The sequence below is a fragment of the Haemorhous mexicanus genome, chromosome 3 (genome assembly GCF_027477595.1).
Source record: "Haemorhous mexicanus isolate bHaeMex1 chromosome 3, bHaeMex1.pri, whole genome shotgun sequence".
NCBI lineage: Eukaryota > Metazoa > Chordata > Aves > Passeriformes > Fringillidae > Haemorhous > Haemorhous mexicanus.
In genome coordinates this window covers 63,513,955-63,539,669 of record NC_082343.1, presented here as the reverse complement: position 1 = coordinate 63,539,669, position 25,715 = coordinate 63,513,955, and the positions used below count along the sequence as shown (strand labels likewise).

General features: G+C 36.8%; 1 protein-coding gene across 1 annotated transcript; it reads right to left on the bottom strand.

Moving 5' to 3' along the window:
• Window positions 1-232: 232 nt before the first annotated feature.
• Window positions 233-24,787, bottom strand: LOC132325713 (vesicular inhibitory amino acid transporter-like). The gene is made up of 2 exons (XM_059843295.1): window positions 24,479-24,787; window positions 233-1,384 (listed from the first exon to the last, which is right to left on the bottom strand). The coding sequence occupies exons 1-2, from the start codon at window positions 24,785-24,787 to the stop codon at window positions 233-235; spliced, it is 1,461 nt and encodes a 486-aa protein (XP_059699278.1).
• Window positions 24,788-25,715: the final 928 nt, after the last annotated feature.

The window sequence follows — 25,715 nt, the reverse complement described above, 5'->3', positions numbered from 1 at the left end:
TTAAACCATCTCCAACACCTTTTAATGTTTTAAAGAGGCCTAATTTTGTATTTTTGGCTATTAGTGTTATTTTCCTGTTTGCTTAGAGATACATAATTTTCCAGGTAAAGACTTGAATCTGCAAACTTTAAGCAGATGCTTAATTCTACCTAGTGACACAACCTCATATATATTGACTAACAGGGTAAGAGCATTTATAAGATTTACTCCTTATTTGTCTTTCAGGAAATCTTTACACTCCTCCAAATACTTCAAGTAGCCCTTTTATTGAGCAAACTATGCCTGCAAGGCTGCAAAGGAAGCCCAAAATAAAAACAGAGATATCTGCACATTTCTCTAAGAGGGACAGTTTTTTCCATTTAAGTTTTAAATGGAAGAGAGAAGGAAGAAGAAAAGTCATAGCAGCCCCTGTTACACTGCCTGACAAACCCATCAACAGGGCAAAATGTGGTGTGAACATGGCCATCAACAGAGTTAACAAGAGAAATGAGCCTCTTACCGTCAGAGCAAGTAGTGGAGATCTGTAATTGGAATGGTTGTCTTTAGAAATACAAGAATACACAATTTCTGTGGCTGCAAAAAAGGGCAAAGGGTAAGAAAGAAGAGCCTTGGTTAAGAGACATAAATTCACTAGGGTTTCAAGAAATGATGGCAGGTTGTCAGTAATAACTTCCTTTGTCTTTTCACCCCAGGTCAAGAAAGCAGTGAGTGCAAAGGTTGTTTTCAAGATACAGGCAAAAAAATGGGTCCAGTTTAACATACATCTAAATTCCCCTGGGTTTTTCATATTACCTTCAAGTGTGGGGAGAAATATTTGTGAAGTGTAACTGAAAATGATCACCCCTACAGAGACCAAGAAGTCCTCAAATTCAAGGGAGAGTCTGAATTTTGCCCAGGACCATTGATGCATTTGTGTGAGACAGTAAGTTATCACTACAAAGATGATAACAAAATGAACCAAAGAGCAAAGCTGGCTGAGTTTGGAAACAATTTTTAGAGTTCTGATAAATATACAAGGCAGCAGAGTAACACATGCAATTACAGACCAAGTTTGCTCAGTCACGGCTACATACGGGAAACTATGTGACAGCAAGTTCCCACTAGCAACCAGGTACAAAATACATGTCATGATCAGTTCCACCACTTGGGTCACGTTGACAACTACGCCACCTAGATTGGGAGACAGCTTTTTGCAGCAGGCATTTGCAATATCTTCGTATGTGTCTCTCACTCTTCTCAGCTGCCCATTTTCATTTTCTTCATACAAGCAAGCAATTAGAATTTTGCCTGTGTAACAGCATAATGCTGCAGCCAAGACAATAAGAAGTAGACCACTGTATCCACTGTGGAGGAGAGCATACGGCAATCCTAGGACAAATATTCCCTGAAGAGGAAGAAGAGAGAGAAAAGATAGCACAAAATCCCTTGGGCAAAACATTTATGAGAAGTTGCACCCCTAAACCCGTCCTCCACTGAATATTGCTTTCACCCACCTGCATGGTGAAAGTACTGCTCCATTCTGCTAAGTAAGTGACATCCATGAGAAATGTGTTTATTTAATGATAAACGAAATTACCAGCAAAAGTAACTACTTCTATCAACACACATGTAATGATAAGCTGGGAAAATGAGAATGTGACTGAATGATAGAGTCAGCTTTCTAGTTAATATTTAACGCGGATGTGATTAGAAGCACATTTTAGAAGGTTCGTATTTAGTTATTCAGTCAACATGCATATTAATGAAACAGGTTCAGAATCACTAAAATTAAGCATCTGTAGCATCATCTGTACAAGTTTCACTCCAATTAAAAATAGCAGTGTAGATAGATTCAGTAATGACAATTCCCTTCAGTCTAAAATTTTTAACAGACCTCTGGAGAGAAGATGGCATTAGAGTGCATCAGACTATGCTTGGGCTTCCTCCGCAGCTTCTGTCTGCCTCACACAGCCTTTGCTCTTGCTAAGTCCTCTGATAAAGTGACTTTTCTAACTGCTGAGATTCTAGATTGTGCAAGCTTCTTTAGGTGTTTAAAAATACATGCAAAACACTTTTTTTACTAAGCAGGTTTTGAAAAGAACATAATTTTACTTGTTTTATCTGGCAAAATAAAGAAGGAATTTGACTTTCACAGAACATTATGGACACTTCTTTGTCTTTTTCTTTTCTTCTCTGTATTAAGGGACAAATTACACTTCTATATGGTTTCGTTTCCATCAGCACAAAACCAACAAAACCCTTGAAGAGTAGTTATTAATAAAAACATCCAATTTAAGAAAGATGCTTTTGTGACATTTCTCTTTTTGTCTTACAAACCTGAAATTAGGAATTGCACATGAGTCAGACTGGTCAGGCATTTTTATTAACGACAATAGAAGAAAAGTAAGGAGGAAACAAAACAAAGTTATGCAGTTCTGCAGAAATTTTTTCTTCAATATTTCTTACTGCACCCATGATGAAATCTGAGTAAGTTTGTTCATATCTTTTATTCAGGTCTTACAGAAGGAGATGATTTGGACTACACACTTAGATTTAATTTCTAACCAAACCTGAGCAACCCTATCTGCTCTGCAAAACCTATGAACCCCCAACAGAAACCTGTCCTCACAGAAGGGGTGACCCATTCTTCTCTCACTTCCTGAGTGGGTAGTGCTGTTGATCTTTGGGAACCAAAGCAGAAGAGGTGAGTTTAACAGTATAAATCTTAATCTTAGACTTCATCATCCACAATCATGATCAGGAGGGCATGTGGGGAACCAGAGTTTCAGGCATACTTCTGCCTTTTGTGTTTTCCATCAACTCCCTCAGGTTTTATGCCTATCAGAAAATTTCTGTGAAGAGAGTCTAGGAGTCCATCTCTGACGGAGCTCATCAAGAAGGCAGGTGCCTGCCTCAGCTTTGTAGGGCTCATACCTAGCATCCCACTTCTAAATGATTGAAGTACTCCCAAGCCTGATCTATAAAGAGGGCTCTGAAGACAGGCATTTTTTAAAGCACTAAATAATCATTGACACATAAAACGTATTCTTCTCCTCTTCTAGCCACAAAATTGCCGTTCTTTTTTGGGCAGATTGTGGGGTGAGCATCAATCATGAAAGAAAGAAATCTTTAAATTAGAGCAGTGTTTTTTCTCTAAGCCAATGAGAAAAACAGAGTACCTACTATATGAAAGAGCAGCATTGCCTAATTCACCAGGCTTCACTCTAGAAGCAGGTATATTCAGCTTTCAGTTGAATTAGAGCTGGAAGATTTAAATACATACACTAATATATTTCAGTTAGAAAGGTCTATGTCTTTATGTATTGAAACACAAGTACCTCAGTATTATTACTGAAATATTAATAAAGTCATTTACCAGATACATTTTTGGTTGTTTTCCGTGACTTCATTTACAGCATTGATTTTTTGTAAGTCACAGATGCTGTTTCATTTAGGAGCTGGCACGTTCAGCTACACAGCTTGTGCTACTTAGTCACCCAAATCTCTCCACTCAATGTCTCCATTCTAATACAGGTCTCATCACCCAATTACCTTGCAGTGTAATTAGCATTTGTTTTGTACAGGAACTTCACATAACTGTTCAAAATTCCACCATTTTTGCCATCAAGCAGTCTATTTTCTCAAAAAGATTAGATATCTGGCTGCACCCAGGCTGCAGGTAGTACATATGTAACAGCAGCTTTTGATATGATGCCATTTTTAATCACAGCTTTCACTGACTGGAAAGTTAGATAGCTGCCTAAAGAAATGATTTTGGTTTCTTTCCTATGAAAACAGTCCTTGGAGAACATTTGCATAACAGATTGAGTTTAAAAGCATCATAAATAAACCAAGTCTATGAAAAAATCAAGAAGATGAAGCCACAGAGTCGTCTTCCATACTGACATAAGAACAATGATGTTTTCTAATTCAGTGCAAGCCAAGCTTATCTCATTTGTTCCAAACTCAGAGTGTTACTGTTTTGCTGTCTAATCTGCAACTGGCAGTTCAAACAGTATCTGTTGACCCTAAGGGTCATCACTGTATAATTAAGCTGCCGGTGAGTGTCAGCACAGGCCTTACCCACACTGGCTTCTCCCCTGCTGAATTCAGGCTGTTAAGGAATAACAGCCTCAGACTCAACCAAAGCAGAAGACTTTGAGAGATGTTATCACTGCTATTTACAGCCCTCCCCACAGGTGCCTGCTTTTCCATGCTTAATTGTTACTTTAATCAGAGCATAACATAATTCTGACCTCTAACATCTCCTTGCTGTTGTTTATACGAAATAATTTAATTCAATACCTAACACAGACCACAGGTTGATAGAGGTGAGCGGTTTTGGATTGATTTTTTTTTTCACTTTGTGAGTTCAGACCTTCTTAAACAAACCCACTTTTGCCTATGTATTTTTTTCTTACAATTATGTATCAGTGATTGTATATCCCAAAGTTTAGAGTTTACAATTTCTAAATTGAACATTTCTACAGAAACTCTAAGTTTTTCTTTCAGCTGATGTCTTTGACATCTTTTTTTCCAGAGTTTGTAAACCTCAGCTCTCAATTACTAATGAAAACAAACATTGTGGACATAAGTGGTTTTGCAGCTTTTTGGATATATAGCGTGGTTAGTGAAGAGAAATGAGAGAACACTGACTATGCCAATATAATAACTATGTCTGTAGTAAAAGGACAGTGCTTCTTCTACCTTTCCAGGAACTTTTGTTTTCTATTTAAAATAAAAAATAGTAATAATAAAATTCTACAATATAACAAAAAATGTTGTTGATAGTCACAAGAACTCAAAGAACAAATGTAACTTTTCTAGACTTCAAAACTCATTTTGTATCTGCTGTCCTGTTCTTACCTTTCCAAAGCAATACTTTTTGTTAGGACAATTTCCTAAACATTACCAAGTTTAAATAGTTTAGCTTAAAAAAAAAATCTATTACAAATTATTTTACTGTCAATCTTCAATAAATTATTTTACTGCCAATAACAGGTACAGGCATCAGTATATATTCTGTGGCTTGTAGCTGTTCAGCAACTTTAGAGCATTGCTAAAAATGACTTTTACATGGAAAATTCCTCCTCCATAAAGAAATCCTTTCATGGATGTTGATGAAGGTGCCTTTTGTGCCCCTTTCACAAGAAATGAGAGCATAGAGAATGCAGATAGAGCCTGGCAATATTTTACTGATTCCTTGCTAGTGGTAAAGGGACTCAGGTAATTCTTGCACCACTTGTCATTGCACATGTTGTTCAGCCTGACCCCAGCACTTGCATTTATTGAATCTTCTGATCCTGTGTTCTCATGTCCAAATTATGGCACAGACAGCCTTAGCTGGGAGGCATCAGTTAAAAATGAGCAGCAAAAGGAACCGTTCCCTAAATTGCCTCATAACTCTTAGTTTCAGCATTCTGTCTGAGAAGAGTTTCTAGTCTGAGTGGTTTAATTTCCAGTGGTTCTAGAGGAAAGTCAAATGTGTTAGCTCTAAATATGCTCTTTTAAGGTGATCTGTTTATGGAATAGAATGTCACAGGGGAAAAGCACTCACACATCTAGAGACAGAGGAGATGGAGTTTTTGAAACAATCCTCTGCAGTGGAGCATCTTGAGTGGTTGTTATTTACTATCACTCCATTCACCCTGGGTGGGGAAAAAGCCCAAACTTGCCCAAGAGGCTGCATCTTTCCTTGTGTCCCAAGACAAGTTTGCAAGACTTGGGTACCTGCACCCTAGACTGAGGATGGAAGTGCACTGTTCTTTGTCAATCACTGTGTCTGGGTGGAGGTCCTTGTCCAACACCCAGAGCAGACTTAACTGTAGACAGCTGGGCCAATGCAGGACAAAGGACTGAGGGCTCAGCTGGTGACCAGCCTTTGAAGAAATAGCAAGGAGAAGATAAGAAAGGGCATGAAATTAAAGAACAGAATCAGCTAGCAGCTCGTTGCCTTGTCAAAATACCCCCAAGAGAAGCATCCAGGAATGACAGGTGTCACCAGGAATCACCAACCCACTTACAATTGGTTTTGCAAAGAAACAATGAGAACAGGAATTCCAAATTTCAACTGCACGTGAAAACACTTTGCTGATGGTTTGACTACAATGCTTGGACTACACGTGTGTGTATACCCTGCACCAGCAAGGCTGGCTGCTCATTTAAAAACACCTGACATGTGGACCAGTGCTGAATTCAAAAAATGGGCTTTCTGCTATTATTATAGCAGTATGATATGCTATGATATTATGTTGTATTCCTTTACCTCAGGGCAAGCACCTCTCCTAGGAATAAAATGTGTTTGAAAAAATTGAAAAGTGAGCATGGACAGGCACCCAGAGAAAAATATCAAAATTTCTTAATATTCAGTTTTAATGCCTTTAGATCCAAGTAAAATATTCTGTTTCATATGTTGTTTTAACCTGAAATATGACAATTTGAAAAAACAAAGCAAATTGAAAGATAATTAAAAAGTAAAGAAGATCAAATCACGGTCAGAGTTGAGGCATGCCAAAAGACAATGAAATTAAATGGAGTGAAAAGCAATGCTAAAAAAATTATAGAGAAATTATTTCACTTTAAGGCTTGATCATATGGAAAAATAAATTAAGTAATGAAAAAGAATTTAACTGAAAATTATTCCGTTAGGACAATTTTCTTATATGCAGAATACATGCTGATATGCCAGACTGCCAAATTAGCTCTGATTGCCTCTCTTACCATCTGTAGTTACTCCACTGGAATGGTTCATTTGAGTCTCACTATTTTCCCCAACCAGGCATTTGATTCCTTGCAGGAACATGGGTTAGACATATAAACTATACCAGAAAGTGTCCTACCTGAATCTTCTTGGAAGAGCAGGAAGATAAATTCAAGATCCCTACTCCTCAGTACAATTCCACAAAATATTTAATGTTGTTTAACATTTGTTGCTATTTGAAATAAATAATTTTCCCAAACAGATGCAAGCCTTGGTGGCTGTCGAATTTATACAGAGAAGGAATTTCATTAGTAATACATTAAAAATAATGCAAATCCCTTACTGTCATGCCATGATAAGAAAGTTAATTGCTTGTTGACCTCCATGGTCTTCTTCCTTACTCAGCCATCACTGTGATCACCAGTGATTTTGTATCTTCTTCCAAACCACTGTTGACTACATTGAATAATACTGGACCAGACACTGATTATTCCCCCAGGTAACCTCCTAAACACTACTAGAAACTCATTCCTTTGCCAAAACATACATATTGACAGTTACTTTTTGGGAACCTGTCACTTTGGCAGTTGTTAATCCATTTAAGATGTACTCTGTGCTTACACTAATTTTAAAATCAACATGTTGCATATTAATATGTCAAAATTCCTCTTAAAAGTGTAAATATATTATTTATCTTTCACTGCCTAAATTACAATGTCATAAAAGAATTATTTGAAGTGTGTTTAATAAGGACTGTAAGAACTCTTTCTCCAGAAACATAATGATTGACACTAATTATATTTCTAGCTTTTTATTCTCAATCAATTAAAACATGTAGTAACAATTACATTCTTTTTCTCAGCATTGTTGCCAGGTTTCACTAGTCAGAATTTCTATGGTTTTTAAAATATTGGGATGATATCCACAACCTTCTGAAAATTCCACATGCAGTAGCAAGCATTGAATAAGAAAATTACCTGGTCAGATGTGTCTTTTGTTATGCCTCCCAAGTGAAAACTAGCTGGGCATTCTGCCTTCAAAATTCGATTGAGCTACATTTTCACATCCATTTAAAATGTGGTTATCTCATAGTTAATTGTCCAAGTCTAAGCTTGGAAAAATTAGGTACATCAATTTAAAATTCACACCTACCTTAAGATAGGTAATTAGCAGAGATGAGATGAATTTCCTTTCAGAAATGTCTGTGCTAAGAAGGAAGTGTGCACACACTGTAGGAACTCTGAAACTTAACTTTTCCATGTCTTATATAAAATAGCATAATGACTATCCTGAAAAACTACAAAATACCATACTCTTCTCCTGTGCTATGAGCATGTCCTCCTGGTTCTCTCCAGGAACTACTTATGAACAGCTGCATCTGCTTTTCAGAATTAGGAAGATCCTTAGAACCTCCTTCTACTAATGTAGGAAATCAGTGTTGGAAAATTCAGTGAGAGGTCTCAGAGAAGATGAAGGTGATCTTACAGTAGAAAATTTCTAATTTTTCCCATTCCTACACCCACATATTCTGGTGTCTGTCTCAGTGACTTGGCCAGGATCATTTGTGTGCACCAAGGGGGACAAGGGAGGCCATCAGTCCAGACCCCATTATGTCTCTGGTGTTCATCTTGGATAGTGATGACAAACAGATTTTTTTATTTACCTTCTATGCTCTTCTGGAACCGATGCAGTTTTAGATATTTTGTCTCATTATTTTGTCTCATCCCTCATAAATATTAGGCAAAATTCCTGACTTTTAGCAGAAGTGTTGTTTATCTTATATGCATGTTTTATAAATACAGTGTTTACTCGGTTCCCTCAAAGCCTAGTTATAGGTGAGTTTTTCTACCTCTCCTTTTAAATGAAATCACTTATATGCTGCTCCCTAGCAGTTAACACACACCTTTCCTTTTGTTCTGCTGTTATGGCTGGTACTTTCAGACAAGCATACATAGTCACATAGATAGACACACACTACCATTTATCCCTAATTTTTGCCATGATTAGTATCTCTGTTTAAAATTTTTACACTAAACCTAGCCTCTTTTTTTCCTAATTCCTAAAAATTTCTTTCTTACTGTCCTAATTACTGGGAGATGCATTATTTCCTCTCATTGTTACTGTTCCTAACATATAATTATTACTCTCACCTTTTATTTCTCCCTTTTGCTATACATTTATTAAAAAAAAAAAATAATTGATATATCCACTTCACTCCTGAAATAGGAGAGGTATTAACACATTAGAATACTATTTCTTAATTATGAGATGTGGCTTCTGGACATCTCATAAATTCTTATTAAACAGCTTCAGAGTTTCTTTCCCAATGAGCTGTCTGTATTTATTCTTCCTAATCAATTATCTCTCATCATTTTCTCCGGGTTTGAAAAATTCACTTTTGAAGTACCAAGTAGATATATTACTGTCCTCTGTTTTCCCATAATTAAGGTAATTAGATCCTCCAATTTGTTCCTCTTTATCCAATTTAATGAGGCCCAAAAAAGAATTCTCTTATGCTAGGTTCAATACCTTTTGTTGTAGATAATTATCATCTATAATTCTTAGAAACTTCAATGATGTTTTACTACATAATGCATACAATGTCTACATAGGTCTTTTAAAACTGAAGTCACGAAGAACAGTACAATTTTTCTTTCCAGACAATAGCCCTAATACAGATAATCATCTCTCTAACATAGAGTGCTACCCTCATTTCTTTTGCCTGTTCTTTTAAGGTAAACATGCTTTATGCAATTATTTTTAAATTCTGGCTGCATAGATCATAATGTATTTGCAATATCAGTTATATCCTATTTCTTCTCTGCAGTAAGAATTTCCATTTCCCTGACTGGCTACCCGAACTCCTGGCACTGCTCTACAGATGTCAGGAAAAGAACTCATCTACTTTCCCTCTCGGTTCACAGTTTGTTCACAGCTCAGCTGAGTTTGAATTCAAAAATACTATGAGTTGTTCTGTGGAAAACTTCAAATATTGTCTGTGGCCTGTCTGACCTTAGCAGCAGATCCATCTCCTCTAATGCCAGTTAAAAATCGTCCTTTAACTTCAGGGATGGTTGAATTAGACCTCAGAAATCTTGTTTTTCCTGATTTTTCTTATTCTTTCTCTCTGCCAGTGCCAGCCTGTTTCAGCTGCAGAGAGGACAGTGACTAAGGTGTTTATTCTGTGATTAATGCCTTCAACTGCCTTATATACTGACAGAAAATTTAGAAGTGCTTACCTGTCAATCCTTCAGGTACCATAAGTAGATGATAAGGCAGATATAGGCTGCTCATGAGATGCTGTGATAAGGTAAGCAGCTAAAGAAGCTGCATGGTCTGCACAGCAAAATGCAGGTGTCCATTTGACTGACAGAAGCCAGTGATTTTTTTCTCTTTTTAGTGGACATGTTAGTCTTAAGCATCTCCTAAAGACAAGTGGGCAGAGGAAAGAAAATGTCTGGGAAAATAAGGGGGAAAAAAATTGCTGCTGTTAAATATGACAGCTGCTCCCACAGGCTTTGCTTGGTTTAAATATTTGTTTTGCAACTGAAGTATGCTTGATGCTTAATTCTTCATGGTTTGATGGAAAATGTTAGCTTGCATAAATCCAGAGCTCTCTGCAAGAATGAACTGAATCACACAAAGAAAATTTCCCAAGCAAATTACCTTTTAAGAAAACATTTTTTTGCTTGGTCCCAAAGGAAGAGAAGGCTTTTATAAAAAGAATGAGGGTTCTTATAATGTGTTATGTATCAAAGAGGAAAAAGAGACGCAAAAAGTAAGGCAGTTAAAACTAAAACAAACATTATTCTGAAAGTCGGTTGTGGTGAGCAACATGGACTCCCTGGCTGCCTACTTATTTCTCTCATTATAGCCCAGGATTTCACCTGAAGGCAGGCAAGTGATCCAAACATCCAGTACAGCAACATGCAAGTGAGTTCCACAAACGTGTGGTCAAAAAGAGCTTGAGGGGCTTTGGGAGACTACAGGCAAAGCAAAGCAGTGGGGAGTCAAATAACTATATTTGAGTGTTCACTGACATAACAAAAGGAAGAATTAAAGTGCATAGAAAGTTCAAACTCAGGCTGTGAGAAAGCATTTGGCTCATTAGGACTTTTCTTGAATGGTGTCTGGTTGGGACAAGCCACAGTTCTGCAATGCTGAAGAGGAAATGGAAGAAAACAACTCCATATGACAAAGAATTTTACATTGGGAAAAAACCTTATTCACCTCTGAGAGTTGAAAAGAAAGCCAGGTTACATCTATTAGAAGCTGAGTTATATTTTCTGAACACTGGCATAGGATTTGTTGTGAATAAAAAGTGACTGAATCCTCCCCTGGTTGATATTATCCTGTTCTTTCCTCTGCACAGACCCAACCACCAAATTTAGGTGAATTTTTACTCAAGCTATAATGAGTCCTAGAGTTCAGTATATAAAGGGGAAATTTGTCTTAGAGCACAGCCTGGGGAGAATATAGCTAATAGTCTGGATGAAAGACAGAAATAGTGGTTTACAATTATGTTTGGTCTCCAGGAATCAGTAAAATGATCCAGAGTATCATACTGTATTCCTCTGGAATACATGAGAAAGAGATGTTGATTTATCATTAGGCTGTGTATACACCACAAATTTCTACTGCTTTTCCTCTCTTAAAGTCACTTAAACTTCAGTGGTATCCCTGAAAGCTTCCACCTTTAGGATAAAAGAAGCAGCAGCTGATTTTACTGCCTGATAATTCATCATGCACAGATACAGATAAAGTTGAGGTTGCAAATGAATGCACATAAAGGAGGAGTCTCTGTCCTACAGTAACATAATTCTTAATGCTTAACAAAGTAGAATAATTCCCCTAATTTCAAGTAGATTAGACAAACATTCCCAAACAGGCATAATTAATAGCAAAGAATAAAAATAAAGGTCAGAAAAGAAATATGAGTGGGTTTTATGGCATGCTGTGAGTAATCATCATAAAAGCAAAGTTAGATAAACTCTCATTTAAATAAAAAGAAAAAAATTAATACAGTTCTGGATTGTGAAACCAGGCATATGACATATAAAAAACACATTGAAAATATCTTTTTAAGGTCTGTAGATGTAAAATACTTAAAGTATCATTACGTGCAGAGGTATTTCTCATTCTGTGGCACAGAATGTGATAGAGGTCCTTGGCCATGAAAAAAAGGACTGGAGTTACAAAATAACTAATATTCCTTTTCTCTGTCTGTTTTATTTTCCTCTTTTTTTTTTTTCCTTCTTTTTTAATTTATTTTCTCAGTCTGCAGTTGTACTGGAAAGACAAAAGTTGAGGGAACAAACTGGGGACCTTGATTATTTTTGACACTTGATGAGGATCTCAGGTTTATTCTTAACTTCCACATACAAAAGCTACCTGTATGGGATGAAATAAAAACACTCATTTCATTATTAGAACAAAGATAGCTAAGCATTTGCTGTAAAGTTTGTATATTAAAAAAGACTTTTGGGATTTTTTTTCATTAACCTGAATCATTCTGATAGTGCAGAGAAGACTTCTCATCTCTATTGGATCTCTCCTTTGTTCATACTTTGGTGCTAAGATCTGTAGTGATTTCATATTAGAGAAATTGATTTCAAGGCTGCATTTAATTTCTGTTCCTTTCTCCTAAATGACATTAACTTCTTACATTCAAATTTTTAGCAAAACCAGAATTTTTTCACAGAGTGTTATTAATGAATTTTCAGTGAAAACTCAGTGGCTCTAATTGAAATTACTAAAGTGGCTACTTCCTTTACTGTCTTTGGTACCCAAGGAAATTATCACTTCTTAGCATCTATGAATTGGGCTACTCTCACCCAACTTCTGTCTTAAACAGATGTTGAATGGATGAGTGCACACAGCAGCAGAAGAGATACACATGACAAATCTGCCTTGTTTGATGCACAATTACTAGGAACAGGATTCCTAACTTTTCCTTCCTAAACATAGCAAAAAGTTAAGCTAATGACAGAATCACAGAATATCTGAGTTGAAAGGGGTCTGCTCACTCCAGAAAGGATGGATAGCATTAAGGATCACCAGGTGACTACTTGTTCCCACAGTATAGGGCGCTTGTTTTAGGTTTGGGAATCTCCATCAGAGGTGTGACAGATCTCATTCTGTCATCTCTAGAGTCAGGTGAATTCCTTTACAAGGGCCATGAGATGGTGGCATATCCTGGAAAAACAAAGAAAGAGTAAGAAGCTGGATCATTTGGTAACATGACTGCAGCAGGGGAAGCAGGAAGAGGGCAAAGTAGGGCAGTTAGGTAAAGTGAAGAACATTAAAACCTAAGGCTGTGAACCATATGAGGTAGAAAGAAGGGGTAGGAGAATATGATGGGTGAGAGGCTGTGAGGAAAAAATGACTGGATATGAAAAAAAACTAAGCATAAGACAGGAATAAGGAGAAAGCTATAGGGAAAGTATGCATTATGCAGCTTTCTGATTAGGAAAAGAAACCTTCAGGGGTGGAATGGCAGCTCCTCACAATTTAGGAGATGGTAAAGAGTCTCTGAAATCCCGTCCATGGAGCAGAGGGAACCCTACAGTTTTGTAAAGGTATTTTATTTTTAGCCTGAGATGACAACAAGAAAAAGCATAAAAGGAAGAGCTCTGAGAGCAGTTGGTTTTCCAGCCAAAGTGAAAGAAATCAGCAGGAAAAGTAAAGGCAACAGGGGCAGCAGGAGTGGAGAACTCATTTTAAACTCCAGATTCCAATTAAATCTTAGAAGGAGATTTTCAAGTCCCTCAAGAGAAGGTGGCTGAGGAGATGTCATTTGGAGTTGCAGAAATCATGCAGACAATGAGACAAGAGCAGGGGTTCAACATGTAGTGAGATAGAATAAACTTCAGTGCCAACTTCTAGAGTGACAGAAAAATGAGAGCAATAACATGCTTTGTAACAGAAAAAAACCCCAAAACTTCTTTTAAACAAAATAAAAAAATTCCCTATATATTGAGTCTATATTGCATATAATTCTTATTCTCAATCCGTATTTTTTCAAGCTTCAGTAGAACTACTCACAATTTCTGAAATATCCAGATTTAGTCTGAAATAATTAAAGTAAAATGGTTTTAAAACTGAAAAGCAAAATGTTCTCTGCTTATCAGGGAGGAACTAGCCCAAATCAAAGCATGATTCTGGAGGTGAAAACAGCAATAAAGTGATCATGAATAGAAATATCTATGTAGAGTAAAGAAAAAGGCCAGAAATGGCCATTGCTACTCATAACATAAAACAATAAAAATGTTTATTGTAGAGACTACAAAATATTATCTACTGGTGCCGTTATTTGTGTCAATTCAAGAAATGGACGGAAATAGAAATTGATAGCAGCCTGTGTGTATGAACTGAAGTGAATGTTTCCTGACTTTGACTCATATGTTTACATTTTTGAGAAGCAAATATTAAATTTCATTTTTTTGTTAGCTATTTAGTAACACAGCACTGTACATATGGCAAAAGTAGTGCCACTGGCCAAGAATACAGAGAAACATTGCCTTCCAAGAAACATGGTGTATGTGGGGAGAAAAGGAAGAAGACATACAAATAGAAGACAATTTTTTATTAAGATTTGGGGATAAAATGTTTTATACAGCTTACTGTGCTAAAACTAGATTACAATATATCATATTCAATACTGTGTTTAGGGTTTTTTATTTTCTCAAATAGCTCCATTTGCTCATTCAGACAGAGCTTGTACCATTTCAATGAGTCTACTGCTGTCAGGAATTATATACACTGAAGTAAACTGTAGATTAACCATCTATGGACTGTGTAGAAGAAGCTTTGCCATGTGGAAAGTCTGCTAGAGAAACATCACTATTTCTGATTCTGCCAGCACATTATAATAATTCAGGTGTCCTTTACTTTCAGCATTAAATTCTCATATGCACTTACAAGTGCTGAGCTTGTCAACTTTTATTTCTAGATCAACTCTAGGGCTCACTCTTTTACTTAATAAAAAAATAAGTTCCCTTCTGCAAATTTGCTAATGGAAGTGTAGGAAGTTTAGAAAAAACAGGAAAGGAATATCATATGACAAAATATTTTACTTTCTGCTGTCTGTCACTCTGTTCTTGGGAGGAATGTTATCCTGGGAGGAGTTATATGACTCACTATGGTTTATTAAAACAAATTTGCTGAGGTTGCATACATCATAAGTTTAAGAATAGGGGCAGAAAGAACATTTTTAAGAATAATGTTTTCCAATAATGATAGCTGGTCAATGGCATATGCTATAGAGAGGATCAAATACACAAATTATCTCAGCCACAGAAAGCTGGTGAAAAATTCCAATAGGTAATTTAGGCTTTGTTTTGAAAGTTAATTGTCAAATGCAACATCACAACAATGAACTAGCTAAATATAACAGATACAGAAATTCAAAGTTGCCTAATAACAGTGTATTTAAATACCATGTGACCTGCCATGAATTTAAAAAAGAGAAGGAAAAAATACACCATCTGTTTTAATTCAACTTGTTAAATATGCTCACAGGGATTGATGACACCAAAGAGTATGGTAGATGAATTTGATTTTAGTATAGTGGCAAAGTACATCAGCTATTCCCTTCACCTGAGGGAGCCAGAGATCCTTGTTCTGCAACAAGTTGTGGCACATTGGGTTCTTCCATGGAATAAAAGGGATCCTTGCTTTCAAGCAGCCAACAGTTACTTAATCCTTTGTTTTTGGTAACATTTATTTTTTCAAAGAACATAATTTTCATAATGCCACTATCCATTTATCTTTGAGATCATATTTCTGTCATTTTCTTTCTTGGCCATCTGGATTTTTACGATGGAATGCCCATTTTAATGGCTGAATACTCTAAAGGTACTCTTATCACATTCTTTTGCTGATTTATCTTGTGCTCAGCCTTTACAATGAGCCTCAATAGCTAGGAGACTCAATTCCTTATAGAGAAAAGAAAGGAAACTGAATCAAATGTCAAGCTGATTTATCACAGGCTACATTTAAACAATCATTATTTTGCAAAGAGTTTTTGTAAAATAGGAAACATTTTGAGACTCACTTTTAAAATTGCTTTCATTATTGGAGCACCTGGAAGTCCTTGAATGTAATCCCATTGTGTAAAGCAATGTGCAAACAATGCACAAAAAGATGGTGCCTCCTCCAAAGTATTTAAAATACAGGTGTAGGAAAACAAGAAACAAATTGTCCTAAGGTGACTTCATGATGCTTTTATCCCCAGACATCTGCTCTGTTTATGCTGGATGTTATGTTCTGCACCTTTAAGGCTGGTTCTGAGAGCAAAGGGGGGACAAGAAGTGTGCAGTCTGTTTGCAGAAGCTGCACTTGCTCCCCCCATCCTTCTCCTGGACTGTGCTCTCTGCAGCATGGACACTGGGAGAGAGCTCTCCTTTGCCTCTTAGTTAGTTTGGGGGTTTTTTTAGCTAGCTGAGGCAGAGAAGTTGCCCTGACTCTGGCTTATCTTTTTCTTGGAGCTGTTCAGATCTGCTTTGGACCAAAAAATCCCAGAAAAACACTGGGAGCTCAAACCTGTGGCCCACCAGGGCCCAGGACACGGCATTGTCCAGTGCAGGAGGGATGGATAAGAGACTGAGTGAGCTGAGCTACAGCCCTCGACAAGGACTTTCTGAATTTGCCATCCCTTCAGAACAGTGAGAGGTTTTGTTGCTTAATATTATTAAATTTTAATGCTTGTGAATACTTTGCTTGTTAAATAAGCAGGTTTTTTTCCACTTTTCTCCAAGGAAATCCTTTCCCAAAGCAGCTAGGGGAGGGGTCGCTTGAATTTGCTTTCTAGAGGGACCCCTTAGGAAGTTTCCTCCCAAATCTGCCCTAAACCAGGACACAAATTCAGGCAGAGAGGGAGTCAAGGAAATCTTGTGTCAATACCAGATACTGTGAGTCAAGAGAGCAAATGGCTTGTAACAGCTTGTAACTGTGCAATTTTCACTAAAAGGGCATTTCTAAGAGTATCAGAGGAATATTTTCATATAAGTTCAGAGGAATGCTTGTGTAAGTATTTACCAAATTGAAAATTGTAATTGTAACAGGAAGAAGAGAGATCAAAGTCAATAGCTACAGGAAGAATAATCGTAGATTATTATAGAAAAGATGAGCAACTTACATTTGATTTGATGGTTGAAGAGTTTCTTTCAAGAGCTGGTGGTCTCATGAATCATGGAGCTGCATCAGCTTTCTAGGTGGGTATGCATGGAGTGAGCTTGGAAAGGTTAGGGAAAAGTGTTTTACTGTGGCCCAGATGGGGAATTTTAAGTGCTCAGACCAGTTTTAGCCTTGTGGGTTGGTAAATCAGACAATGTTCTAGTGTGGTTTTACAGTAAAAATAAGCAGGACATGGGTCTAGTCTGAGTGTGAGGATATAGAAAGGGGCCTGAAAGATGATGCTGGATGATAGGCCTGCATGGTAGCAGGGACAAGGACTTAGGCAGTGATGCCCATCTCCAGGGTGCTTTGAAGGTTCCCTAATGATGAAATGAAAACAAAAAAAAGAGGCCTGGGAGCAGGAGGCTCAATGTCCAAGTTTCTGATGCACTTACAAGTACTATTTATTTCACATGTGTTATGGGACAAATGGAAATGAATAAACCCTTTTTGCAAATATATGTAAATGAGCGTGTAAATCACACTCTGTCACTTGACAGATTGACCATTAAGCTCTAGCAACACCACTGATGTTTGAATAATGGCAGCATTTAAAGCTCTTAGATGGAGAAGTACTTAAGCTGAGTGAGATATCAAATAGTTCAAAGACTGGCAGACTCCTCCAGTGCATCCACCCAAGGAATTCTGCCAGTGTGGGAGGCAGTACCTTGCAGGTACTGGAGCAAAGTCTTGGACCCAAGGATGGGTCCTTATGGCTCCCTTTCATTTCAGGATCTTCTAAGGTTATTCTAAGACTCTATGTCCTCACTAGGGATATCTGTTGGCTAGCTGAATTTGGCAACATGTTAAAACAACTTGCAAATTCCAATTAATGCAAAAGTTCATGATATTACTTGTTGGAAAGTACCAGTATAAGGACAAGAGTTGAGCTGGTCTCTCCCAGTTTACTTGCCACACTACTGTATGCTTACTTGCTAGTCCTTTTGTCCTTTTATATGCACACAATTTCTATTAACAGCTGCTTCATGTGGGAGGACTCACATCTATAAAATAGCTGTTCTTAAAGACTAATAGTAGAAGATTTTCCAGATGAAACAATTTTTAAATTTATATGATGACTGAACAGTCAATGAGAAGTCTTCACTTACAAAAAATACCCACTTGCAAACTCTCCAGCACTTTTTTTACCAGACTGTGACAAACTGAACATCAACCCCAGGAAAAATATACTATGCATTGAAGTGATTAATTGCTCTTAGGAGTAAACTGAAGATAACAGGGTGGCTTTGAAATTTAGATGCTGAAATATAGAAATTTCAAAACTATAAAGCAAGAAGAGTTTCTGCTAAAGTTGTTGGAAATTATAGATAATTGACATTGTTAAAATCAAGTTCCAAATATATGCTTTCTTGAAATGTAAGGTTATAATTTGAGGTTCTGAACAGAATTATTCATATTTCTTTAAGCTCAGCAGTGCTTCTGGCTACTGTTATCAAAATAATGAAACATTAGACAGATATGTCTGTAAAACTCAGGTAAAAATCTGTTAAAGATATAAAATAAGGTATTGGTTATAAATAAATATTTTAAAATATATGTATCTTACACTCAGTGGAATCAAGAGATTTAGATTTAAGACTGAGGTTGCATATTAAATTCCACAGGTTTTTGGAGTATTATATTTTAGAATGTTTCCCACTCATCTCACATGAGATAAAAATCACATATGCTAATTAGCTCAAAATAGATCAATATAATAAACTATATAATAAAGTATATCAGTCATAGCCAAAATACTGAGACTATTAGAATAATTTATGAAGGAGACACAGAGAGCGACACCTCCTGTAACTCTCTTGTGACTCATCTGTTAAGAAATGTAATTTTGAACACATGGTAAGGATAAGCATGATCTAAGTACTGCTTTAACTTCTAAAGATATTTTAATATGTCATTTTAACACCTAGAAGGCTTAAAGAATTGCAATACTTTGTTCTGTTGCTTGTGTAATCCACACATTTTTTTTCTGGACTTCAAGAGCTAGTTTGGTGCTTTCTGAACCAGTAGTCCATATGTTGGGACTATCTATATGTCCAAGGAATAATTTTGTGGACTAGTTATGTTATATCACATTTTCGACTTGATGGAAAATCTGATATGGGGTGGCTTAGGAAAACTGACCTGACACTCCTAAACTTTCCATAATAGCTACAGTACAGTATGCTGATGTAAATCCACCCAACAGTCCCTCCCTCACACCCAATCATTGCCCAAATAATGTGATGACATAAAAGACAAAACCTACAAAACAGCAACTTATATCCCATGAGAATTAATCCAAATATTTATTCCCAGAACAATTTTCGATGAGCCACCTCTCTATGTTTAGGAGTTCTGTCTTCATAACATTTTTTAGTGTTTGCAGCTGACCAAGGGAAAAGCAGACTGACAAAGTGCATTGTCTAATGTGATTTATGGGAATGGCAGTTAGATAACTCAAAACCAGTCTGCTGCACTGTGCTTACATGCCAAATAAAGAGATTTCTCTGAATTAGATGTTATTTCTTTGTTGCAGGATAACACATTTTTGATAAAGAGCTTTTGTGATACAAAATAGGGTTGGGAATAGAGAAGATATATATCCTGAATGCAGCCTTCTCTCTACTATATGAATATGTGCACAAAAGAAGCTTACCACAGGGTCTGAGTTGAAATAAAACATTATACAAACTAGTGATGTATGTCTGGAATCTTTTTTCCCTCAGGAGAAAATCAGAAGGGAAAACCAGAGCACAAACATTAGTTACAGAGTCTTCTCCCCTAAAATATATCTTTTATCAATTGCATCGCAAAATGGTGACATTCTATCATAGAAAGAACAGATCTGAACTTAGATGGCTCTCCCCAGGTTTTTTGGGGTCTGCAGTTCTGGCTGTAAGGGTTTGTGGTTGCAAGCCTTGGAAAAATAAATTTGCCAGTACTGCCAGTGCATTTCAGCTAAAACCATACTCACTATTTGGATTTTTTGTGTGCACCACAATAGTCCTAGTATCTTGGAATTTTGCTTTGTGCTGTCATTTCTTGACGTTTCATTTGGAAACTCGATTTACTTTCTGGTCCTAGTTTAGATATCAACATTGGGCATCTCCCTTCAATTCTCAGTGCCACATCTTGATAGGAAATGCAGAAGTCAGTTTCTCTCAGATGTTTATAATTCAGTTCAGAGCATGACTTTAGCTTCAATGCATACACCTTCAGCTTCAGTATATAATGTATAATTCCAGCAAGTTACTGCTTTGTGCTCAAGAAAAGATTGACCTATGTTCTCATGTCTGGAAAAGATATACTTAAGATCAAGTGCTGCAGTTAAAATCCGAGTGGCTATTTATCCAAACAGGACTAAATAATTTAAGGTGCAGGATGAGAAGATTTATATAATTATACATCTAATGACCTGCTTTCTAAGCACATGAGTATGTACATATTTATATTTAGAAAATGTTTAAATTATGTGTCAGTAAAGCTTAATGTGAGGGGTGTTTAGACACCCCTCAGATGTTTGCCTTTGTATCTTCAGAGTCATGTCTACTAATTCTGTTCTTCAGCATCAATGTGTTTTCCAGTTAAGTATTTAGCAGATGCAGTTACCTAAGTTAAAATGAACTAAATTGGAACCCAGTACAGAAATAAGGTTATAAAGGCATGCAATGAGAGATATATGGATATTCAGGTTTTAAAATTATGATTATTGAAGTCTTGAGTATTTTCTAAACTAATGTATAATATACAGAGTATAAATATAATGAGAATAGTTATGATTACTGCTGCAATAATTGGAAATTTATGATCGACACATTGAAAAATAATGATTAATAATGCTAATTTAAGTATTGTTATTCCTAGAAGCACTTACAGTAGTCAAGCACCCTATTGTGCTTCTCTGATGATGGAATAAGAAAATTTCGCCTGCTTCAGGTATTCCTAATCTTTATATAACCTAATTTTTTGCAAAAGGAAGAATATGAATGTTGGCAACATTAGGTATCAGATGCATGGAATTAAAGAGAACGTTCAGCACAATTTCACAGTATCATTTTAGTTGGAAAAGATTCTAAGATCAACAGGTCCAGCCTTTGACCCATCACCACCTTTTCACCCAGACTGTGACACGAAGTGCCATGTCCATTTGTTTCTTGAACACCTTCAGGGATGGTGACTCCATTACCTCATTGGGTGGTTTGTTCTAATGCTTATCAATTCTTACAGTGAAGAAATAATTCCTAATGTTCAACCTGAACCTCCCCTGGCACAGCCTGCGGCTTTGTACTCTCCTTCTGTCACTGCTTGCCTGGGTAGCCCCAGGTGACTTTCTACACCTGACTTTCAGGTAGGTGTAGAAAGTCACAAGGTCTCCTCTGAGTCTCCTTCTCTCTAGGACAAACACCCACAGCTCTCTCAGTTGCTTCTCACAGAACTTGGGCTCCAGACCCTTTCCCAGCTCTGTTGCCCTTCTCTGGACATGCTCTAGCACCTCAATGTCTGCCTTGTAGTGAGGGCCCCAAAACTGATCCCAGGATTTGAGGTGTGGCTCCCCTGTGCTGAGTACAGAGGGACAATCACCAGCCTGGTCCTGCTGGCCACACTATTGCTTGTACAGCCCAGAAGTCCATTGGCATTCCTGGCCTCCTGGGCTCAGCTGGCTCATGTTCAGCTGCTGTTGACCAGACCCCTTGGTCCTTTTCTGCTGGGCTGCATTCCAGCAAGATTTGATACATTATGTTTTACCAAACACTCAGAGAAAAACTGTGTAATTATATTAGCCTGTATTTTAAAGACTGTGCAGACATCATAGTACAGAAAGTCACTTGAAGCTTTCTGGTAAAGTGGTTGGCTTTTTTCAGTATAAGGTCCTCCCAAGACCTAAGTGGAGATTGACTCACAATGGTATAAACTACAGCTATAAATTACACAGTATAAATTATAGGTGAGATTAATATTATTTCACTTTTTTCCATTATTTCACTTCTCCTTCTCTCTAGTTTTTTCTCCATTCTCTTGTGCCCCTTCATGACACAACATAATGAATGCCTTTTCCTTTTAGTTTGGCTTTCTCCATAGTGTTTGCAAAAATGTTACTACATGTGACTGGCAAATAAATAGTCTTTATTGGCCTTTAGTTCTGCTCTGAAATACTGTACCATTAGAATTTAACTACCTTCTTCTTTGTGACTATTGCTTTGCTTATCTATCCAGCACCACTCTACAAGTCATTACAAATAATTTTGTCCTTTTACTGCTACATACAAACAACTGCAACTTGCATCACTCAGAGAGATGATCCTGTACATTTTCCCATTTGAATTAACTCAGCTTTATGGTCTCTGTCCTCACCCAGATTAACCAAACACAGGTTTTGATTTGCCTGTGCAGTGCTGGAATACGAAACATGTTTCCCTGGAAACTTAAATGTCTGAAGCAATCATTTACACATACAGTATCAGCACCAAAAGTGCATATTTTTTCAGTTCAAGTTAAGAAAAAAATAAAAATCTCTTCTTTGTTTGAAAAGACATATTTAAAACACTGTGAAGAATACCTTGTATTTAATTTCAGAGATCAAATATTTAATTGTTCCCATATAAATGTGGATTGCAAAATATTTTCATTTTTAGACTAATTGTATTCACTGGAATAATGTTCAGAATGTTTCAAAATTCTGCTGAAATGTTTACCTCTAATTGCCATGCAAAACACTTCTGCCCTTTCCTCTGGGTAGGGCAAAACAACTGTCATTTTATCAAAGGTTGTCTTCACCAGTCAAAAACGTTTGGATTGTTTTAATCATTCTGTTCACAACTCTGACTTTCTTTTCAAAGCTATTCATAGAAATTTCTTTAAACTGTTGTTCTCTACTGACAGAGGCTTATTCAATATTCTCCCCTCTCTCCTCTCCTCTCTTTCCCCTTCTCTTTCTCTGCTTTGTTTCTAAACCAAATTACTTGCTCCCAATCCCAGATATTGGGAAATAGGAATGATACAAATATGTGTACATAGATTCACACACATGGTTGCACATGCACACAGTTTAATTATGTGTCATTAGGGCACATTGGTTATATTATTAATGAAACTGCAGCTTCCAGGCTTTGCAACCTTCAGCCTACCTTAGGAGAAAAACCCAATACAGCTGTAGCCAACTGCTTTCTAATGCTAATTTCTAAAATATTTTACCATATGAGAGACATAGTAGGCAACACTCAGCATACTGAGAGTTTTGAGTAGGACTATAGTTACTGATCTGCTTGGATAATTTAGCTTGAATTTATTGTGACTTTAAGTAGGCAACTGCATATTTTATTGTGTTTTAAAATGTATTATTAGTCTATATTGTAACTGAAACCAATGTTATTAATAATTAATGATAATTTTGTACACAACAATATTTAGGATTTTTGGCACTTTCATGTATTTACAGAGGCATTATTATTTTTTGTTTTTCAGAAAGGAGAACAATGGTTAGAGAATATGATTTGCCAAAAGGTCATACAGAAAATATTGACAAAACTGACTTCCAGAATGAAATCTTGGCTTTGGTGAAATCAAATGTAAAACTCACAGAGACAATGGGCTCTCATCCCAGACTCCTGTCCTGACTAGATGCTGCTGAGGGAGACTGAAGATAAAATGAGTTACTAGAATGCGGTTGGGGTATTTTAGTACTTTCACACTTTTATTCGCAGCTGAACACTTTCAGAGTATGATATGCTACAGTGCCCTGTTATTGCACTGGCTCTCATGTGGTGGTGCTCATGTTTGAAAATACACCAGGATTAGAAATATGTCCTTTTTCTCCTCCTTTGCAGAGCTGAGGGATGAACTGGATATGTAAACAAATATTCATCGGCAAAATCAGACTTGTGTGACATGGGAAGGATTATTTTTCTATAACTGTGGCATAAAAAAGTGTTTAAGCAACAGTTACTGGGACTTAGATGTGTCAGTGGATGCTGCTTTCTTACTATGTCAGACAGAGAGTTAGTGGTAATGATAGAATTATGTAAGGAAATGAATCATGAAAAGTGAGAAAAAGATTCTGAAACATTTAATGCTAAATTTAAGGATTTGGAAAGAGAGTCAAATTCCACACAGAATGCTGGGACCAAATGCTTTACATCTATTCAACCTATTTTCTTTAACACTGACAAGTATTATTACACTTCTTGTGCTTCGTGCTTCAATTTATTTCTAGTTTAATTTACATGTCAGTAAATTTATGTCTGACGTCAGTCTGGCTCTTACCATCCTCTCTTTATTAGATGTTTACCTCACATTTCTATCAAACATCTCTGTCACTGAATTCAAATATGCTTTTTAAAGATAGTGTCGGCACTACCAAAACAGGTGCAATCACCACCCTTTCAATTTTACTTAATCTAAACACTTTAAAAACTTCAGATAACATATGTATAGTTTTTCCCTTTGGAACTCTGTTTTATCAGAGTGCTAATCTTATGCAGAAAGATTCAAATATGTGAGTAATAAATTCACAGAAACCTTTCAGAATACGCAAAATGATGGTACAGCTAAGTAAAATACAGCAGGCTAAGAGATGACCAGGTTTTTCAAATGATGAGTGGAATAAGTGTGGAAATAAAAGGTTACCTGAATGGCATTTGTTACATTCCATCCTGCTTCCCAGCTGGTGATCAGTTTGACCTGGGCATGTGGCAAGGGAGCTGGGGACTTGTATTCGGGATCCTGGTGACAAATATCAAGCTCAAATTTCAGGGGTCCATCTGGTTCCTCTCTGTTCTCGCTGTGAGCTCTGTTCAGTTCATCACTTTTAGCAAAATTCAGGTGCTCTTCATCGGTGTCTAGGCAGCTGTCCCACCTCACCAGTCCCAAAAAGAGAGATGGTGTTTCTCTAAAGCAATTGAAAAGAGATGAAACAGTCTGCTTCAGGTGAGCCATCCTCAATACCAAGTATAAAAGTAAAACCTTTCATTACTTGTCTTTATTTCTTTCAGCAGTTGTACGTTGTCAATCCTTTTGGTAGGTTAGCCTTGGTAGTGTAGCAGTGAATAATGGAGTTGGCTGTCTTTGGTTCATTTATTTGTGGCTGTTTCAAATGGCAGCTGAAGAAATATCTCCAGGGTCTTCAACATACTGCCCAGAGTAACATGCAGCAAGATTTAGTAGTCTGCAAGCTTCAATTTACAATTCAAATTGGTTTTCCTTTTACCTATGGCATCTATGTAGATCAGTCATTCATGAAGCGTCTACAGGTGGCTGCAAGAATCTTTTCCCGGAAATTATGCATGTTTGTAATACAAACAAATAGTTCTGCCAAAAGGAAAAAAAATGCTTCATTAAAAACTAGAGCTGATGGACTGACTGTTAAGAATATGCGTGTAAACAAGTTCGCTTTTCCAGATGTGAGAATTTTCTGCTGTGTTTTAGTGTCTACAGAGGTCAGTAGAACTTTAAAAATGTCCTTAATAGAGCTTAAGTAGCATGAAAAAGAAAAGTAGCTTGTTCGTAACTCTATTTAGTTGTTACCAGCAACATTTAGGGGAAAGACCTAGAGGTATGATGATACACTTACTTTATGGATAAGACTGATATATTATGATTATTCACACTGATATATTATGATTATTCACATTAATCCTAAAAATAATATTTACAAAAGTATTCTCTTCCTTCTTGGCATGGCCTATGTAATTTGCGAAGATAGGTAAATAGAGAAAGAATTGGGTTGCATTGTTGTAGGTTTATTTTTACCCACTTTCTTTAGTTGTTTGCTATTCCTGCCCTACATTCTCCTTCTCTCTTTCTTTCTAAAGACTACTGGGTTTTAACAGCTAAGCTGTTCTACATTAACAACTGAACAACTGGT